Source organism: Arthrobotrys flagrans, assembly GCF_004000055.1.
Source record: "Arthrobotrys flagrans strain CBS H-5679 chromosome Unknown unitig_1, whole genome shotgun sequence".
NCBI classification, from domain to species: domain Eukaryota; kingdom Fungi; phylum Ascomycota; class Orbiliomycetes; order Orbiliales; family Orbiliaceae; genus Arthrobotrys; species Arthrobotrys flagrans.
This window is the reverse complement of record NW_027137556.1, coordinates 5,912,782-5,929,300: the sequence shown is the minus strand read 5'-3', so window position 1 is coordinate 5,929,300 and position 16,519 is coordinate 5,912,782. Positions and strand designations below refer to the sequence as shown.

The following is a 16,519-nucleotide window of genomic DNA, read 5'->3' as shown; positions in this document are numbered from 1 at the left end:
GGGAGGCCCGATATCGGAGAGCGCTTGAGTGTTTGGACAATCATACCATGGGCTTCATTTTTGCATTCGAGAAACGTTCATATGACATATATACAGAGTATCTCGGATGTCAAAACCAGAATTCGGTTTTACGACCGAGCCGTCCATGTGTGTGCGTCAGCATATCTGCACAGGCCCCTCCTCGATATTAAAACGGTCCCCCACTCCATGGGTGGAGTTGCGGACCACCTTGTTGTTGCCAATTGAAATCGAATGTTGCCCCACTGCTTTTTCCATCTCGGAACAAGCATTTTTCAAGGCCTTAACTTTCAATTAGATCGACAACCATTGGGCCGGGTGGCGGGTTTTTTCTTTCTTGCGCAGCGAGGTGCAGTGCTATGGACTAGTCGGAATCACTATCGAGTCCTAAGTAATGCCCTGAGCTAAAACATCCACTGATATCAAAACTTTACTACCCGCTGATCAAGCATATTTCGCAATTCTTGCTCCAGAGCATAGTGTTCAAGCCGTACCGAGGGTAAGCTTGAGTTTGACTTCGAAATTATCCTTGAATGAAAAGGCTGATTGAATTTTTTCTGCGGAGATCGTAGCCTCCCGCGAGGACGACGACTTGGACTGGTTTAACAGCATCCAGTCAATATACATGCGACTGGACACCGTAGTGGAGTCTAGATCTACCTACGCTTTGACTCCAAAAGAGCTTGCCTGTACATACGTACGGGAGAATAAAAAGCAGGGGGGTGCAATATCGGGAACGAAACGAAAATACCTAACGAAAACTTGGAACGAACCGCGCAGATTTTTCAGTAACAATACAAAGGTATCCTCAATAGGTGCATGAGATTATAATTCTAACATATGGGTCTATTCTCCGTAAAGCCCTGAATTCTTTGAAGCTTTCGGCGTCTATAAGGAACTGAGAATACGCCACTCAGTTAAAGAGTTTTTCGAATTGCAATATTGATCGACCCGGAGCCCGATCCCTCAGCATTGATCCTCAGCATACAGAATCCACGGGCCAAAGGCATTTTTCTAAGAGCTCGGCCCAGAACCTGTATCATCCTCAGGAGTCTCGCGAAATTTGACACGGATAGGGGTACGTCTCCATCCTTTGCGATACCTACGGTGTGTTCGAGGACTGTTGAGAGGAATTCCAGAAACTTCATCGCCAAGCTTTTGTCGTTTCATCATACTAGTGAACTTTCCATCAGATGCAGTGCGACGTTCGATGAAGTACAGAAGGACGATGAAAGCTTCGCTTTCGAAAATAGTAGCCTGGAACCGGCTTGGTGGATGATCCAGAAACTATTGGTCGATGTTTTCGGGGTACGGATTGTCTAGACACTTCTTGACGATCTCGCGGCTGGCCTTCCTGATAGTTCTGAGTCTACCACGCTCTATGTGCCATCTCTCTTTGCATTCGAAGTATCGGACGAAGTGATAACTCAAGAAATAGGTGAATGCCATGCCGACTGCGAAGATGACACCAAGTATAGTCCCGGAGAGGTGCCCACGACGAGCTTCACCTAGCTCTTGAGCGAGTTGCTCAGGCGTTTTAGGGCAGTAGTGGTTTGGAGTTTCGGAGACATTACATACGGTCGTGTTTTCCTGGGCAAGAACGAGATTAGGGCGTTGACACCAATGTAGCCCATCTCCTCGGGCTCCTCGGGTCCCATATCGCGTTTTTCGAGATGAAAATTGTATTGGGACCAGGGGTGGAGAGAAGAAGGATGATGATGCAACCGATCAGCTGATGGACCTTCATTTCTGAAGTTTGGTTGACGATCAAGCCGCGTGGGTAGTATTAATATCAATAGCACGTGGTCGATAGAGAATTGAAGGTGAAGGTGCACCGGTGATAATGGGTCTGATGAAGGGATTGATAAGGATCATGGATGTGAAGCAATCTTGGTCTCTCATGATTGAGGTTCTCGAGAGAGAGAGAATCTGGAAGACAGATTTCGAGGTCGCTTCTCGACAGGAAGGTCTTCTCCTAGCAACCGACATCTAGTCTACGGTCGGCGCGGCGACGGCGTTGAGGCCTCATGAGGCTACACATACATTTCTGACAACACAAATAGATGTTGGATTTTGTAGCTCACCCACCAACACAAAAAGGTTCTACCTAAATCCTAGGCACAACATGACCCTGTCGGGTATATTACTCTCAGCGTTTCGTCGTAGTGTCTCTTTTGTCTTCGTCTTGAATGATATACCTCGGTGGTTACTAGAATGCCACTAATTACCTAAGTAGATAAGTACTTATCAATTTAATTTCTCAAAAGGATATCTTGCAAGATTTTGTACTCTGCTTTACGTATAATATAGTCGGGATGGGTAATCGAGGAGCTGAAAGTCAAAATTATCTTCGTTGATCATGACATTGCATACAAAACATTAATTTTCCAACCTTATTCCTGAGCTCTGTTTTCAATCGCCTCAAGATCGAGAGCTCGACATACAAGAAATCGTTTCGCATACATGACCAATACATTAATATTAGGAAATTAAGTTAATTGTAACTTCACATAAAAATCATCCCATTTATGCCAAAGGGAACAAAACCAAGAGAATGACGTTAGCAGCAACAGCTCCGACGATAGTCTTCTTGTTCGAGACGGAGAACAAGCCGGAAGCAGCACCAGTATACTGAGGGAGAGGATCAACTGTTTGAGAAGGAGCATATGTTGGCTCCGGGACACCAGAAGGACAATGCCAATGATCTCCATGAGCGACACATTCACCTGGGTTCTCATCCTCATCATCAGTGGGGGTTGTTGGAGGTGGAGAAGTTGGCTCTGGGACACCAGAAGGACAGTGCCAATGGTCACCGTGGGCGATACATTCTTCGGAACCAGGGGATGTTGGGGTAGGGTCACTTCCATCGGTCGGAGGTGGGGTGGTGGGTTCGGCGACGCCAGGTGGACAGTGCCAGTGATCTCCATGTGCTTCACACTCACCACCTGTTTCAACCGGTAATGGAGCGGTGGGGTTTTGGCTGGGAGCATAAGTTGGTTCTGGGACACCAGATGGGCAATGCCAGTGGTCTCCGTGGGCTTCACACTCACTAGTTGGAGTCGGGCCGTCGGTGGGTTCGGGTTCGGAAGTTGGAGGATCGGTGGGCTCTGGAACGCCAGGGGGACAATGCCAGTGATCACCGTGAGCTTCACACTCGCCAGTTGGAGTGGCACCATCAGTAGGTTCAGGTTGAGAGCCTGGAGGGTTGGTTGGTTCTGGAACACCGGGAGGACAATGCCAATGATCACCATGGGCCTCACACTCGCCGTTTCCGCTTCCACCAGAGGTTGAGGGTTCTGGGTTGCTTCCACCAGGGGGAGTTGTTGGCTCAGGGACGCCCGGTGGGCAATGCCAATGATCACCATGGGCCTCACACTCGCCGTTTCCGCTTCCATCAGTGGTTGAGGGTTCTGGATTGCTTCCACCAGGAGGAGTTGTTGGCTCAGGAACGCCCGGCGGGCAATGCCAATGGTCGCCATGGGCCTCACATTGACCAGCAGTACTCGAGGGATGAGGTTCATTTCCGCCAGGAGGGGTTGTTGGTTCGGGAACACCAGGAGGGCAGTGCCAATGGTCACCATGAGGCTCACATGTAGCAACAGCTGTAGTAGTCTTTCTGGTAGTTGTTTGTGCTTGTGGAGTAGTGGGTTCAGGAACCCCGGGAGGACAATGCCAGTGATCTCCATGGGGTTCACAGGTGGCAGCAGCTGAAGTAGTAGACTTCCTGGTGGTAGTGGGTTGAGACGGTGGTGTCGTGGGCTCAGGCACCCCAGGTGGGCAATGCCAATGATCTCCATGCGGTTCACAAGTAGCTACAGGTGTAGTGGTTGTCTTTCTGGTCGTAGTAGATTGCGGAGGCAGGGTAGTTGGCTCGGGAACTCCAGGCGGGCAGTGCCAGTGGTCTCCATGTGGTTCACAGGTACCGGCCGTGGTAGTTCTGCTTGTAGTTCTTGTCGTAGTAGTAGTTTGGGGAGGAGGGGTAGTTGGCTCTGGCACGCCCGGTGGACAATGCCAGTGATCTCCGTGCGGTTCACAAGTGGCTGCTGGTGTAGTAGTGGTAGTAGTTCCTCTCGTAGTAGTAGTAGTTTGAGGGGGGGGAGTCGTAGGCTCGGGAACCCCTGGCGGGCAATGCCAGTGGTCACCATGTGGCTCACAAGTTGCAACCGTTGTAGTGGTTCTTGTCGTGGTAGTGGTTTGAGGAGGAGGGGTTGTGGGCTCAGGAACTCCAGGCGGGCAATGCCAGTGGTCTCCATGCGGTTCGCAAGTGGCCACTGTTGTAGTAGTAGTCCTTGAAGTGGTAGTCTGAGGAGGAGGAGTCGTAGGCTCCGGGACCCCTGGCGGGCAGTGCCAGTGGTCACCGTGCGGCTCACAGGTACCGACAGTAGTCGTTGTAGTTGTGGTTGTCTGCGGCGGAGGGGTAGTAGGTTCTGGTACACCCGGTGGGCAATGCCAATGGTCATTGTGGGGTTCGCAGGTAGCAACTGGTGTGGTTGTAGTGGACTGTGGCGGAGGCGTAGTAGGCTCTGGCGCCCCGGGAGGGCAGTGCCAGTGGTCGCCGTGAGGAGTACATTCCCCATCAGCGGTGGTAGTGCTAGTCGTCGACGGGTACGGCTCACAATGCCCTACATTCAATTTGTCAGCGCTTAAGCCGGAGGGCATATAAAGATGGATTAGTAATACTTACAATGGTCACCGTGCGCACTACAAATAGAACCAGTTGGGGAGGGAGGTAGAGTGGGAGTCGTGACACATGGAATGGTAGTAACACTGCTCACGATCCTGTAGCCGTCGGATTCGAGAGCATTGGAATCATAATAAGCGACAGCAGTTACGAGTCCGATACCCTCGTAGCTTAGGGTTCTCGTATGGACCGGAATGCGAGTTCCTGACCACGAAATCCCCGACGTGGAATACTTCCCATTGAGGTCGCTAACAAAGCTTGCTAAATTGGGGACGGTAGTGTCGATTCCAAAGCGCGTGCTAGTCGCTGGGGTACACTCGTCCGGAGCATCAGTTGTCTGAGCTTGAGGGGCTGGCATAGGGACGGCATTTACGCCGCCCAGGCCCAATGAAAACAGAGCCAGAGGTACTAAAAACATCTTTGCCGTACTAAGCTTTTCCATATGCGGCACGATAAGACGAAGAGACCTGTAAAGAAGGTGAGCTGGTTGAGGTGAGGGAAATCAGGAACTTCGGATCCAAGTAGTCGCACTTTATATATCTGGGAAATGCATATCGCATAGGCATTTGCAAGGTACCGGCCTTCAAGACTAGGTACCAACGTCATTCCATTTCCTCATAAGCCAAGCCCGTATCGCTGGGTGGTTGGAAAACGTTTCTCCCCATGGCCGGAGTATCCATTGGACTAACACCTCGTCTCGAAGTAAGCAGCCACATAGAAGGTAAACGAAAGAGGAAGGAAATGGAAATTGAGGCCGGTATTGGGGGATATCAATCTTTTGCTTTGGCAGCAGGTCGCATGCGCGCATAGTCCGGACGTCCTGGAAACAAAACTTGCAGAGTGTATACCGGTATCATACGATCGTAGATCTTAGTCCGCGCGAACCGAACTTGCATGAGCATGTTGGTCTGCACCCACGAACCGGCCACTTCTGGCTAATATAACGTAATGCTTTTTCTGGCCAAGACGAGGTACCTAACTGGCACACACACCATTTGCATCTGATATGGGGCTTGTGTTGAAAATGTGGTTGATTTTCACCTACGCCGAAATGGGTTCAACTTGTGTAACAATGAGAATGTGGTATTTTGACAGACGGTCGTCGAAATGTCGAACATTGCATTGCATCGAAATGATATCGATGCCCATTTCATAGGAAGCGCAAAATTAAGTCGATAGAGTAGGTACATCCTTTTCGATTGAAAGCGTCTAAGTTTCTCCCCTCAGGTTTGCATTCTGGGAGCTCTTTCAGCCTAACAGTTCCGAACTGCTGCCAAGGTTCTTACAAGACTCTTGGAGGCTTTACAAGAAATCTTGGAAGCTGAGAACCGCGAGGTCCGAACTGCTATATCACCCAACAAAAGCGTGAAAATCCAGCTGCAGGGCCACACTTGTGTGGACGAACTCTAAGTTCTTTCCCCCACTCATTTCCCGTCCTAGATGCACGCCAATGAAGCCGAATGCAACATAACCTGAGCTATTATTTTCTTATCCCTCGTATGAATGGCTTGCTTTATTCAAGGAAAGTGAGAGAACAACCTGGGGTATCTAGGTTGGTGCCACCTTAGCTGCCAATCTCATACATATGCATAAGCGCGGGCAAGAATTGTTCTTACAAATTTTCGAAAGAAAAAATGTTTATTGGATTGAGTGGGTCCCCGAAACATCATGTAGTGTGGAGGCTCAGATTTTTCCAAAATATACATAGACGTTGACAGAAAACTGTCAGGTGGACTTTGTTTCCTAATTTGGAAAGGTTTCCCTTGCAATTTTGTCCCACCAATGAAGTTTTTACGCAAGTACATTACAAACCTTGACGGACTTGCTCTTCAATTTAATCATGAATACAGAGTTGAAGGTGGGGGAAAGAGTTTCTCGGACAAGGTATTTACGAGATCAACCTTTCAGGTCTACTTCGATTTGTGGGTAAAATCAGTGTTAATATGTTGTTATGGTGCCAAACATTGCTCGGAGAACCATTTGAATGGATATCAACGAGTTATACAAATGTCCTACATATATTTCCTCAATGTTACCTACTTCAAGAATTGAAAGCGCACTAAATTTTAAAGCGCAAGATCTACAAAAATGCTGCGTTCAGTGGTTACTACGTTTGCACTAGTGCCGTACCTGCAGTAGTTGGGCCCGATATGCATATGTTAAGAGTTTGTATCTTGGGTACCTCTCATGATCTCAAAGATCATATTTTCGGCTAACACTACAGCACAATCTATAAAAGTGCATATCTGAATATATCTACTCATACACGTTAGTTAAGAAAATTCATTTTTAAGAGTTGTGGGACTATCTTGCAGATGTTTTAACATTTCTAGCTCGGAATATGAAGTTTAAAGAGTAATTAACGAATGTATTCAGCTAGACTATAGCCCTTAAGCCAGTTTATATACAAGATATTATCGTGAAGATTTAACACCATCCAACGATATCCGATATCCTCCAAAATGATAATCATATCCCTGGGTAATTAACTTTAAAGGAGAGTTTGATCGTGCAGATAATAAAAAAAATAAAATCCCATAACAGGAAGCCGTAATCGTGACAATAATAACCAATTTGATTGTATTCCGCATACAGGGAGCATCTCAAATGCTTTTTTTCCAACACCCTAGTAATGATTATTAGTTCGAGCAATAAGATCATAAAAAATCTCAGATGCTTTCGAGAAGCACGTACGTGAATCCTCCGTTCCAATCTTTAGTACCACTGCGATCTCTTTTAGGATCTAATCGGTGTGCTCATCATCGCAGTGCCACTCGATACCGGCACCGGAAACACCACCGTAGGTGCAGTCCTCAGCCTCGCCGTCGTGGAGGTGAAGATGGCATCTGGCACCATTAGGACGAACTTCGTCAAGGCAGCAGTACTCGCAACCGGTAATAAGTTCGCAGTTTGTTGGAGGAGTGCAGACTCTCTTGCTGAAGAGGCTGGCAGCTTCAGATCTGGCGACTGGAGGGGCGGCGAAAGCTGCGGCGATAAGAGCAGCGACGGTGATGTAAATTCCTTTCATTTTGAATGGTTTCTTAGGTTTAGATTAATAGAATAGAAGAGATTGAGAGATTGAGGGCTGTTTGGATGTCCTGCTGATGAATGATTTGAATGATGGATATGAAATACCAGACTGAGGGACGTAGACTGCCCTTTTATACTTCTCAATTGGTACAAATATCCTGCGATAGAGCATTTTCGGATCTTACCCAGGTATCTCGTTTTCGAATATGTATACAGAAGTATATCCGCAATGAGAATCCGTGGGATGTTCACTATCGCCGACGAAGAGGCATAGGCAGGCAGGCCAGGATGCATAATAGCGGTAACTTTTGGGCGCCTGATGAAAATATCTGATTGAACAGCTGATATGACAAGGGCAAATTTTTTTTTGGAGAAGTGATTAACTGTTTCGAGGTCCCCGAAATTTCAAAAGTTGAAGGCTAGTCAGTCTACAAATCTTCCTGCCGAATCAATCTTCAGAGTGCATATCGATATATCGATGGATCAACTATATCCCATGCAAACCGTCCTTTTCGCCCATCGGTCGATCAGAATATAAAAAATTGCCAAGAATGCCCCAAGCCTTTGCTCGATTTATCCAAACGAATTTAGTTCCACGCATTGTCTAGGTCTTCGAAATGGATATAGAAGGAAGGTGTGGAAACTCAAAATGCGTGTTGCATTTTGGCCGATAGATCCAACCGCTCAAAATCTTGGCGAAGACTCTGTTTCTCCTGCATGACCACGCTGTTCCACACCATGGAAGTATTGGTTACCCTAGCGAAAGATTTGTCAATTGCAATGGGTGCGCTGTCTACATTTGCCTCCTAGTGAGTACAGATCAAGATAGCAGTTCGGAGCCTTGCATGAAGTAGTTCATCTCCAAGACTCTTGGCAGCAGTTCGGATCTCTGAAGGAGCTCGCTGACCGCTTGGCGAGTGAATTTCCAGGTCGCATTTCGTTTCTGGAGGCTGCTCATACCCGGAACGTTGTTTATTCGATGGGTGAGGTCGTTTTCAATTGGCCATATTGGCAGTTAGGATGAAAGGCATTTCCGCCCCCAAATTCTAGGCCTGTACACCTAGATAAAAGAAGATGTCATTAAGTAATTGATTGCTTCTTCCTTCCCGCTGAATGTCTCAGTCCGCATGACTAGAGGATAAAAACACTGGTTTCTCCCGTATCGGTGAACCTTGGTGGGGGGTAGAATGTCTCGGGATTTGTATAGACGGGTAAAGCCGAGAAGGTCTCGGACGATTATCACAAGCTTTCCTTTGTACCGACCACCCACTGTTGGTCAGCTGTGGCTTATTTTGCGTCTCGGTTCCTTTTGTGAGGACCGTATGATACTTTGACGCTTATCTCGCCAGATGTAATTCCTTACTGGGTACCGGTACGAGACCGCTCTCTTCCCTAAAATGTAAAATAACACCTGCATTATCGATCCTTAGCTAGACCTGCATTTGAAAGACACTTGCCAATCCTTCGCCTCAAACTTGGTAAGTCCGTGTCCCACTTGAATAACCGGCCAATTATATTATCCTTTTATCGAAGCCTCTAGTCATAAAATCAAATCAAGCTTGCAAGATGGAGTTTGTGCCAACATTCATACCAACCAACCATCTACCACCTGCTTGTCTATCTAGCATATACGTAACCGATATCGCGATCGATCCGCGCCGAAATTTCAATCCAAAGAGGGTTCGAATCCTCCGAACGGCTTCGGTGTTGTTGCGGGAAAGATTTTGAATATCATAATTTAAATAACACAATGAAAATGTATGTACAGGATCGAACAAATTAATAGGACCTTATCGAAGGATTTGTTTCATCTTGGGAAAATTGCTCAAGCCCCAACTTTAGGAACACCCCGAAATTCCGAGCGCACTGGCAGTCGTCGAGCCCAGCCCAACCCAACCTCGCATGGCGTTAATAATGGATAAATCTCTGTGGACTCTTGTATACTTCCCCTGCGACATTGTGTAACCGCATGCATTGGCAACATATGCTTGATCATATGGTACACCGAGACACCCACTTTGAGACTGGCTTCCAGTGTACAAAGAGCAATCACTGAGACCGTCTGGGTATCCAGATGCACCGTTGTCCATGAACATATAACTGGAAAGGATGTTTCGAATCTGCCAATTACCATCGGTTCTAGTGAAGAGTTGCACTTCAAATGCTCTATGCGCTGCTACATCCTTGGATTTAATGAGAACAGATCCCTTGTCTTGCATGTCGCGAGATGAGGATCCAGGGCTGATATGAACATGTTAGTAATTGATGAAAGCCCGATTATATTTCGTAATGGATTGTTTTACTTACTTTTGTTGGTCGTGGTCATCGTTCTGGATGACAAATCGTGTGGAGGGTATAATCCAAGATCCACAAACGGGGTGTTCTTTAGGGTAGTCGGAGCTCCAAATCTTTGTTTTATCAATATCGGTTTGAGAGAAACCAACTCCGCTGAGTTTGTTGTTAAAGTTGGTATACCAAGACCATTCTCCTCCACTACATGCAAGGAGGTTTGCTTCTCCGCCCATAATAACTTCATGCCAGGAGATCCAATCTGCAGGGAGTGTGCCGCCCCCAAGCTTTTGCTTAAATCGAGCGAGAATCTGGGCCATGCTTGTTGGGCCGATATGTTTGGCAGCGTCAACTCTGAACCCGCTGAAACCAATTGACAGGAGATCTGCCAGGTAGGTGGCGATACGGTCCTGAACATATGGCTTTTCGGTATTAAGATCCACCAATCCTATTAACAAATGAACACGGAAAATGTTAGCCCCTGTTCGAAAGTCTTTTCCCTGCGGGCATCTGTGCTAAAAGTTTTAGCAAATGAAATCTTACCAACAAGCCAGCAGTTATTTATAATTGCTCCATCCGTCCAACTGTTGAGAGCACAATCACAATGGAAGTCGCTAGGCCCATACGGAACAGATGGGTACTCTGGGGCTGCTCTAGTTCCGGTGTAAGGGTTGATCAAGTAAGTGTTGCCCGATGTGAAGTATGGAGACCCATCGGTGGCGTTATGTCCGGTATAGGTACTGCAGTCAGTGTTTCGATGGTTTTGGATATCATTCCCGTTAGCCGTCATGTGGTTGATAACAGCATCTGCATATACACGAACACCGACAGAGCGGCAAGACTTTATCATATTCCTAAGCTGCTCTCTTGTTCCTGAGCGAGAGTGGAGGCGGTAGGAAACTGGCTGGTATACAAAGTACCACCTAGAGTCAAAAAAGTTAGCAACCTCAAGGATCACATTCAGACATCCTAGGATGAGGATCAAGATCGATTAAAACTTACGGGCGAAATTGATTATCTGTTTCGTAATAGTTGGATCCCCAGACCTAATGAGGGTTATAACGTTAGCCTTCGTGAATTCAGAAGCCACAATTGGTTTTGATTAACTTACGTGCTCCTGTGGAGGCCAGATCTTAACACCCATATATCCTGCCTTGCTCAAAAACGCACATTCGTTTGCAACATCACTAAGAGATACATACGAATTAGGATTGAGTGATTGTGAGAGGTAAAGGATTCAAACCTTACTCATAAGGCCAACCAAAGAGTTCAACAATAGCACCCTTTTGTCCGTCGTTGAAGTTACTAAGCCCGCCGGATATCGCAGGGTTCTCCCACAAGAAATATAGGGTCTCCAAAGTTAAGGAGCCCCCAGTTGAATCTGTGATTCTAATGTTAAGACCGCCAGTGTTTGCAGTCGAAACTTGAACCAAATTGGAAGTTTGGGCAACATTGTTAACATAATACGTCAAACTAGCACCCGTCTTGCTCAAACAATTGATAACAACGACGGCAGCGGTTCTGGCGCTGTTATATTGGATATCCGCATAACCGACAAGTTTTCCATAAGATTGGAAGGAAGAAACATATTGCAGGTCGCTTTCAGGAGGAGTCTGCCATCTCCGGTTCTCAGAAGAGTCTGGGAAAGAACCCGAAGAGCATGAGTCCTTGCCATTAAAATTTCCACATCCTGAAGGGGATGTTGCGGGTACCTCGTACGGTACTGGCTCAACCCTGAAAGACGGTATTGCTGAGGGAGATACGGTCCCGGTGAAAGGTGGAGCACTAGTGGTACTTGTCGCTAATGTGGAGATAGTCTGCCCTGTCGTACTAGCCGTAGTCCCGAGTGTAGTAGTAGTATGACTAGTAGTGGTGGTTGTTGTCGTCGTTGTCGTAGTGGTTGAAGATGTTACCTGAACGTTGACATAATTTCCAGGATAATAGTATCTTTAGTTGAAATCAATACAATTAGTAACTAGGTACTCACAGACTAGTACCCGATTGAAAATTCACTGAGGATGGGGCGAATATTTACGTACGAGGTACCACTGACATCATATTTGATGTATAGTTCTGTCGCACCGACGGCTGTGCCGGAGAAAACCCAGGTTTCATATCCGCTGACGGGACCGGAGGAATATACTGCCGGGATTGGTGTACTCTGCCAGTTGTTTCCTTGCGCCCAGTAGACCGATACTACTTTTTGGTAGGCAATATTCTGGACCTAATGGTTTTATAATTTGGACACCGTTAACACTAATCTTTATACATATTCTAGCCATTGGGGCGAATGCAATGTGAACATGACTTACGTTGATAGAACCGGACAATACATTGTTCGCGTATGTGTAAGAGTTCAAACTGACTGGGAGGGCTCGTCGACCTAGCACACTTGCATGTACCGAGCTGAACAGGCAAGCCAGCGAAAAGATAAAAAACTTCAAGAGGCCCAGGAACTTCATTTTGGATTAGAACAAAACCAGAATGAATGTCTCTTGATGGGATGGGTGATGGGTTATTCTCTTGCTTTTGGGCGATCTATGGGTCTTTTATATCGTTTGCAATATCATCGGACCAATGGCAACTTCAAGAAGTTCAAAGCAAAGCTAGCTTCTCAAAATTAAAAACTAGCTACCGAAGATCCCTTGGTCATCGAATTATCCACAAAGCGGCATAGACACTAGCACCAATACTAAGCTGCGCCGGGTAAAAACATTTTGAGAAAACTTTGTGATGTCGGTAATATATTTCAGCTTCAATATGTGATACTAACCCGAATTCGTCTACGCGCCACGAGTACAGGTCCCAAAAACCCTGGTAATCTCTTGAGCTCTCCCGTGCCTGCATCTGGAGTTTTTTCTTTATAATCAACTATAATACCGTTAAAACAAAAGAATTCGGATGAAACTGACTGTGGAGACCCCACAAATCCTGCGGGTTGGTCGCACAGAGGCGTCATCGGGTTCTAAATGTGGCGTTTGATCAATCGAGCAGAAGTGGGGAAACCCCGGCTTGCCTGATGACGCTCAGGCGCCAGGAACACAAAAACAGAGCTTTCGATATCACACGCGAAGCTATGAAACATTAGCTCAGGGGTATTTAAATGTATCTCTACGCCTGTTCCGTGAAGCCGACTACAAGGCCGATAAGAAGATGAATTACTTCTTCAAAAACAAGGCCAGTGCGGGGGTCGGACTTTCACAGGCTTTTGCGGAGCGGGTTGCTGGGGTTTTTTAGGGCAAGTGTCGGGTTTTAGGCCAGAAACAACCACGGTTTATGCTCAGACTCCACATTTTATGCAGTTTTCTAGCCGAATTCTTGTTCCTTGGTTCTCATGACCACGAAGCTGCAAGGGCGCCCGAATATCCGAGAGCGTTTGCCGATAATCTTTCGCTGAATAGCGCAATTTAAAGGCTGCGGGGTCCTTTATGGTATATGCATATGCAGATATTAAATTCTGAAGATTCTTCTGCTCATACCTACGATCCCAGGGGCTGGATCTTTCGCACCATGCATCACATGCACATGCTTATATGCATAGACTTCATCCCTAGAATTCTAGAAATCTAATCTTGGAGTGCCGACACCTGGCGCTAGTTAACCGTTATATTATAATTACCGCTCAAAACTTTTTGTGATCATCTGCTCATTATTGTGGAGTCGCGGCACTTACCGGTATACCGTGATTCTAAGAACTAAAACATAATTACAGGGCTTTTAGTTCTGACCTTCATTGCCTTTTATAGAAATTCCGTGGATGAAAGGCCGTTTCACTATTCAATGTCCTAGAGAGCCCTAGTTTCAAGCTAGAAGTGGTTAGAAAGATAGACTCCTTCTAGTTTGTCGGACTTGGTGTGTCGATACATTTTTTTCTTTTACACGGAGGTTAGTGGAGAATATTCTCCTGAGGATTAAAAAGAGATCGATCATTCTGCGTAAAGTTCAATTTGTGGGCCCACAGCAATGTTTGAGGCCGAGGAGAAGTGGCTTACGTATGCGTACATTAAGCTAGAATAAATAAAAACCGCAGAACGATAATTCATCGAGTGATATCATGCTTCGTCTACCGAGTCCACCCGGTATGCCTACGTATCTTTATTCATTGTTGTATCAAAATTAATGAGGGAGATAGGATAATACGACATAATCTCCAAGGTTCCTGATTATTCCGAAACGGAATTAATACGATCCATCTTGTATGTAGATCTATAGAAAGACGTGGAAGCTCGCATGTAAGCCTAATTATCAAACCGTGCAAGTCCCCCATGGGCCCACAGAGAAGTTAGACGGAGCACCGACTTTCTCCATGGATCCACTCCATTACTAATATTTCCAAGAGTCCAATAGCCCCTCCATACGAAAGCTCAGAAACCACAATATCAATACAAATCCTTCCCTGGCCTAGACGGTGAATTTTTGTCCTTAATTGATCTTGCCTACATCTCAAAAAACTTAGTATCGATATAGTCAGCCTTCTCTTCCTTCGCTGTACACCCAACTACTTTTCTTACACAAAAGGTCAAGCCTGGCCGAGACTGTATAAGCCTTTGTTCTTGATCGCCTTATAAAGTAACACGTTAATCCAGAGTTAGTTTACCAGAGATCAACATAAAATCCTCGATTTTTTAGCAGAGAGGAAACCTCTTCGGTCGGAGCTGAGGCAATATGTTAACAAAGTCGAGCGTTGTTTTTGTGGTATACCGGTAGACAGGTTCTCGACGATACTAGACCTAAGTTGCTCAGAAGCCTGGAGGCAGCTTAGGCTTCGAACCCGTGATTACCCATGCTAACCGTGACCGTTCGATTCTTAACTTCACAGTCGTCTAAGATATAATTGAAACATTAGAATTAACACTCTCAAAGAAAGTGATAGAGTGTATGCATGTGTACAACCTTTCGAAATTTCCGACACAAGTCTCTTCATATAGCCAGCTATATATAGTAAAGGCAAGATCAACATCTAAAAGCCGATATATCCACGATAATAATATATGCATGCCAAGGCATAAAAAGGTAATGTCACTGGGGAAGTCACATAACAAGCACTCCAAAATGCTCCGAAATATCCCGAGTAGCTTGTCGAAAAATAGGGTATTGTCTAGCCAATCAAATATGTAGCATAGAGGACGAAAGGTGATGCCTTATGTGCGGTTATACTTTCGAATTCGCCTAATATAGGTTATAGCTTTGAGAAAGTTTTGTCATTGTGAAAACTGGTACAATTCTTAACTAATTATAGACTACAATGGCTAAGGCAATGGATGTTTAGTGGACTACCCGAGATCTAAAATGCTATACCAACTACGTTCAAATAATCAACTTAACTGATATGTATGTGAAAAGACCGGCGATATTGAATATCACTTGGGGCGGTATGGTTATAAGAATTCGAATTTCTAGGAGAAAGGGCTGAGTTTTCACAGTTATCCGAAACCCTCGGGTTTCTATGTATTGGCGAGTAAATATATGCACTTATAACCAGAAAGAAGTGAGTAATTAATGATGTCTCGAGGCTTCTGGAGTAGAACCTAGTAGTATTAATGCGCCATCAAACCAAGGAAGCATATCGTGTCTTTCACCCACTATACTATATCTAGAGTGTTGAGGGACTGACAACGGAACGGGTGGCAAAGTTTCACTATTTTGGGCTATATCCTCTTACAATCAGTCTCAGCTGGATAGCACTACGGCCCTAAGGCCCAACGAAACCACCCCGAAGTCACCTATTTAAATCGATATCCACAGTCAACATTGTAAAACCCAACCTCTAACTGCAAACTAAAAACAACTATATTCGCATCTCTGAAAGTTAACACTCATCTAAATAGCAGTTCAACCCTCACATCAGTACAGATATTCTTGATATACCAGTCGTAGTACGTCATTAACTAACATATACTTCCACAGAACCTCTACCAAAATGCGGGTCTCCGGAATTCTTGCCGTCGTCCCAGGAGTTCTCTCCCTCCCCTTGCCAATCGTCGTCACCGGCATCATGAATACAAGCCCTCTTACTCAACCCTACCAACCACCAGATCCGTATGGAGTCGGTGGTAGCATCGGGTCTACCAAACCTTCTAAAGATGGGAACACACCGCTCCCTCCAGATGGCATGTACAGAATTCCATACATCGAACAACCTAAGCCGAAAGCCCATGCCAACCCAATGATTGCCCCGCCGGTTGCTGTAGTTTATGTCCCAACTACCGTCTATGCCCTTCCTCAAATCGCTGTCGGAACCACCATTGCTGAGTAAACTGTGAAAGTCTACGATTGGGTAGCCATGGCGTTTTGATTAGGACTTAGTGGAAGATACCTTTCTGTTACTCTCTCTGTCTCTGTCTGCATTAATTTGTCTTAGCGTTTGCTCAGTCAGCTTTTGTTGCCAGTGTTGCATTCTGATTTTAAGCGCAATAAGCGCTGTGCGGCGGCTAAGCCACCCTATCTCGGTTGGTCAACCTCATCTCCCTTATCACTGCACTGCTGGCGCTGGCTCCCAAA

General features: G+C 46.0%; 4 protein-coding genes across 4 annotated transcripts; 1 reads left to right on the top strand and 3 right to left on the bottom strand.

Moving 5' to 3' along the window:
- Nucleotides 1-2,544: 2,544 nt before the first annotated feature.
- On the bottom strand, nt 2,545-5,117 carry DFL_009758 (uncharacterized protein; the record flags this gene model as incomplete). Its single annotated transcript, XM_067639692.1, has 2 exons — nt 2,545-4,640; nt 4,703-5,117. 2 exons carry the CDS (start codon nt 5,115-5,117, stop codon nt 2,545-2,547), a joined length of 2,511 nt encoding a protein of 836 aa, XP_067487455.1.
- Nucleotides 5,118-7,442: 2,325 nt separating this feature from the next.
- DFL_009757 (uncharacterized protein) lies at nt 7,443-7,727 on the bottom strand (the record flags this gene model as incomplete). Its single annotated transcript, XM_067639691.1, has 1 exon — nt 7,443-7,727. The coding sequence occupies one exon, from the start codon at nt 7,725-7,727 to the stop codon at nt 7,443-7,445; it is 285 nt and encodes a 94-aa protein (XP_067487454.1).
- A 1,840-nt stretch (nt 7,728-9,567) lies between these two features.
- Nucleotides 9,568-12,480, bottom strand: DFL_009756 (uncharacterized protein; the record flags this gene model as incomplete). Its single annotated transcript, XM_067639690.1, has 8 exons — nt 9,568-9,970; nt 10,037-10,466; nt 10,562-10,941; nt 11,021-11,064; nt 11,130-11,205; nt 11,267-11,965; nt 12,058-12,242; nt 12,331-12,480. 8 exons carry the CDS (start codon nt 12,478-12,480, stop codon nt 9,568-9,570), a joined length of 2,367 nt encoding a protein of 788 aa, XP_067487453.1.
- Nucleotides 12,481-15,938: 3,458 nt separating this feature from the next.
- Nucleotides 15,939-16,274, top strand: DFL_009755 (uncharacterized protein; the record flags this gene model as incomplete). Its single annotated transcript, XM_067639689.1, has 1 exon — nt 15,939-16,274. One exon carries the CDS (start codon nt 15,939-15,941, stop codon nt 16,272-16,274), a length of 336 nt encoding a protein of 111 aa, XP_067487452.1.
- Between the last annotated feature and the right edge of the window lie 245 nt (nt 16,275-16,519).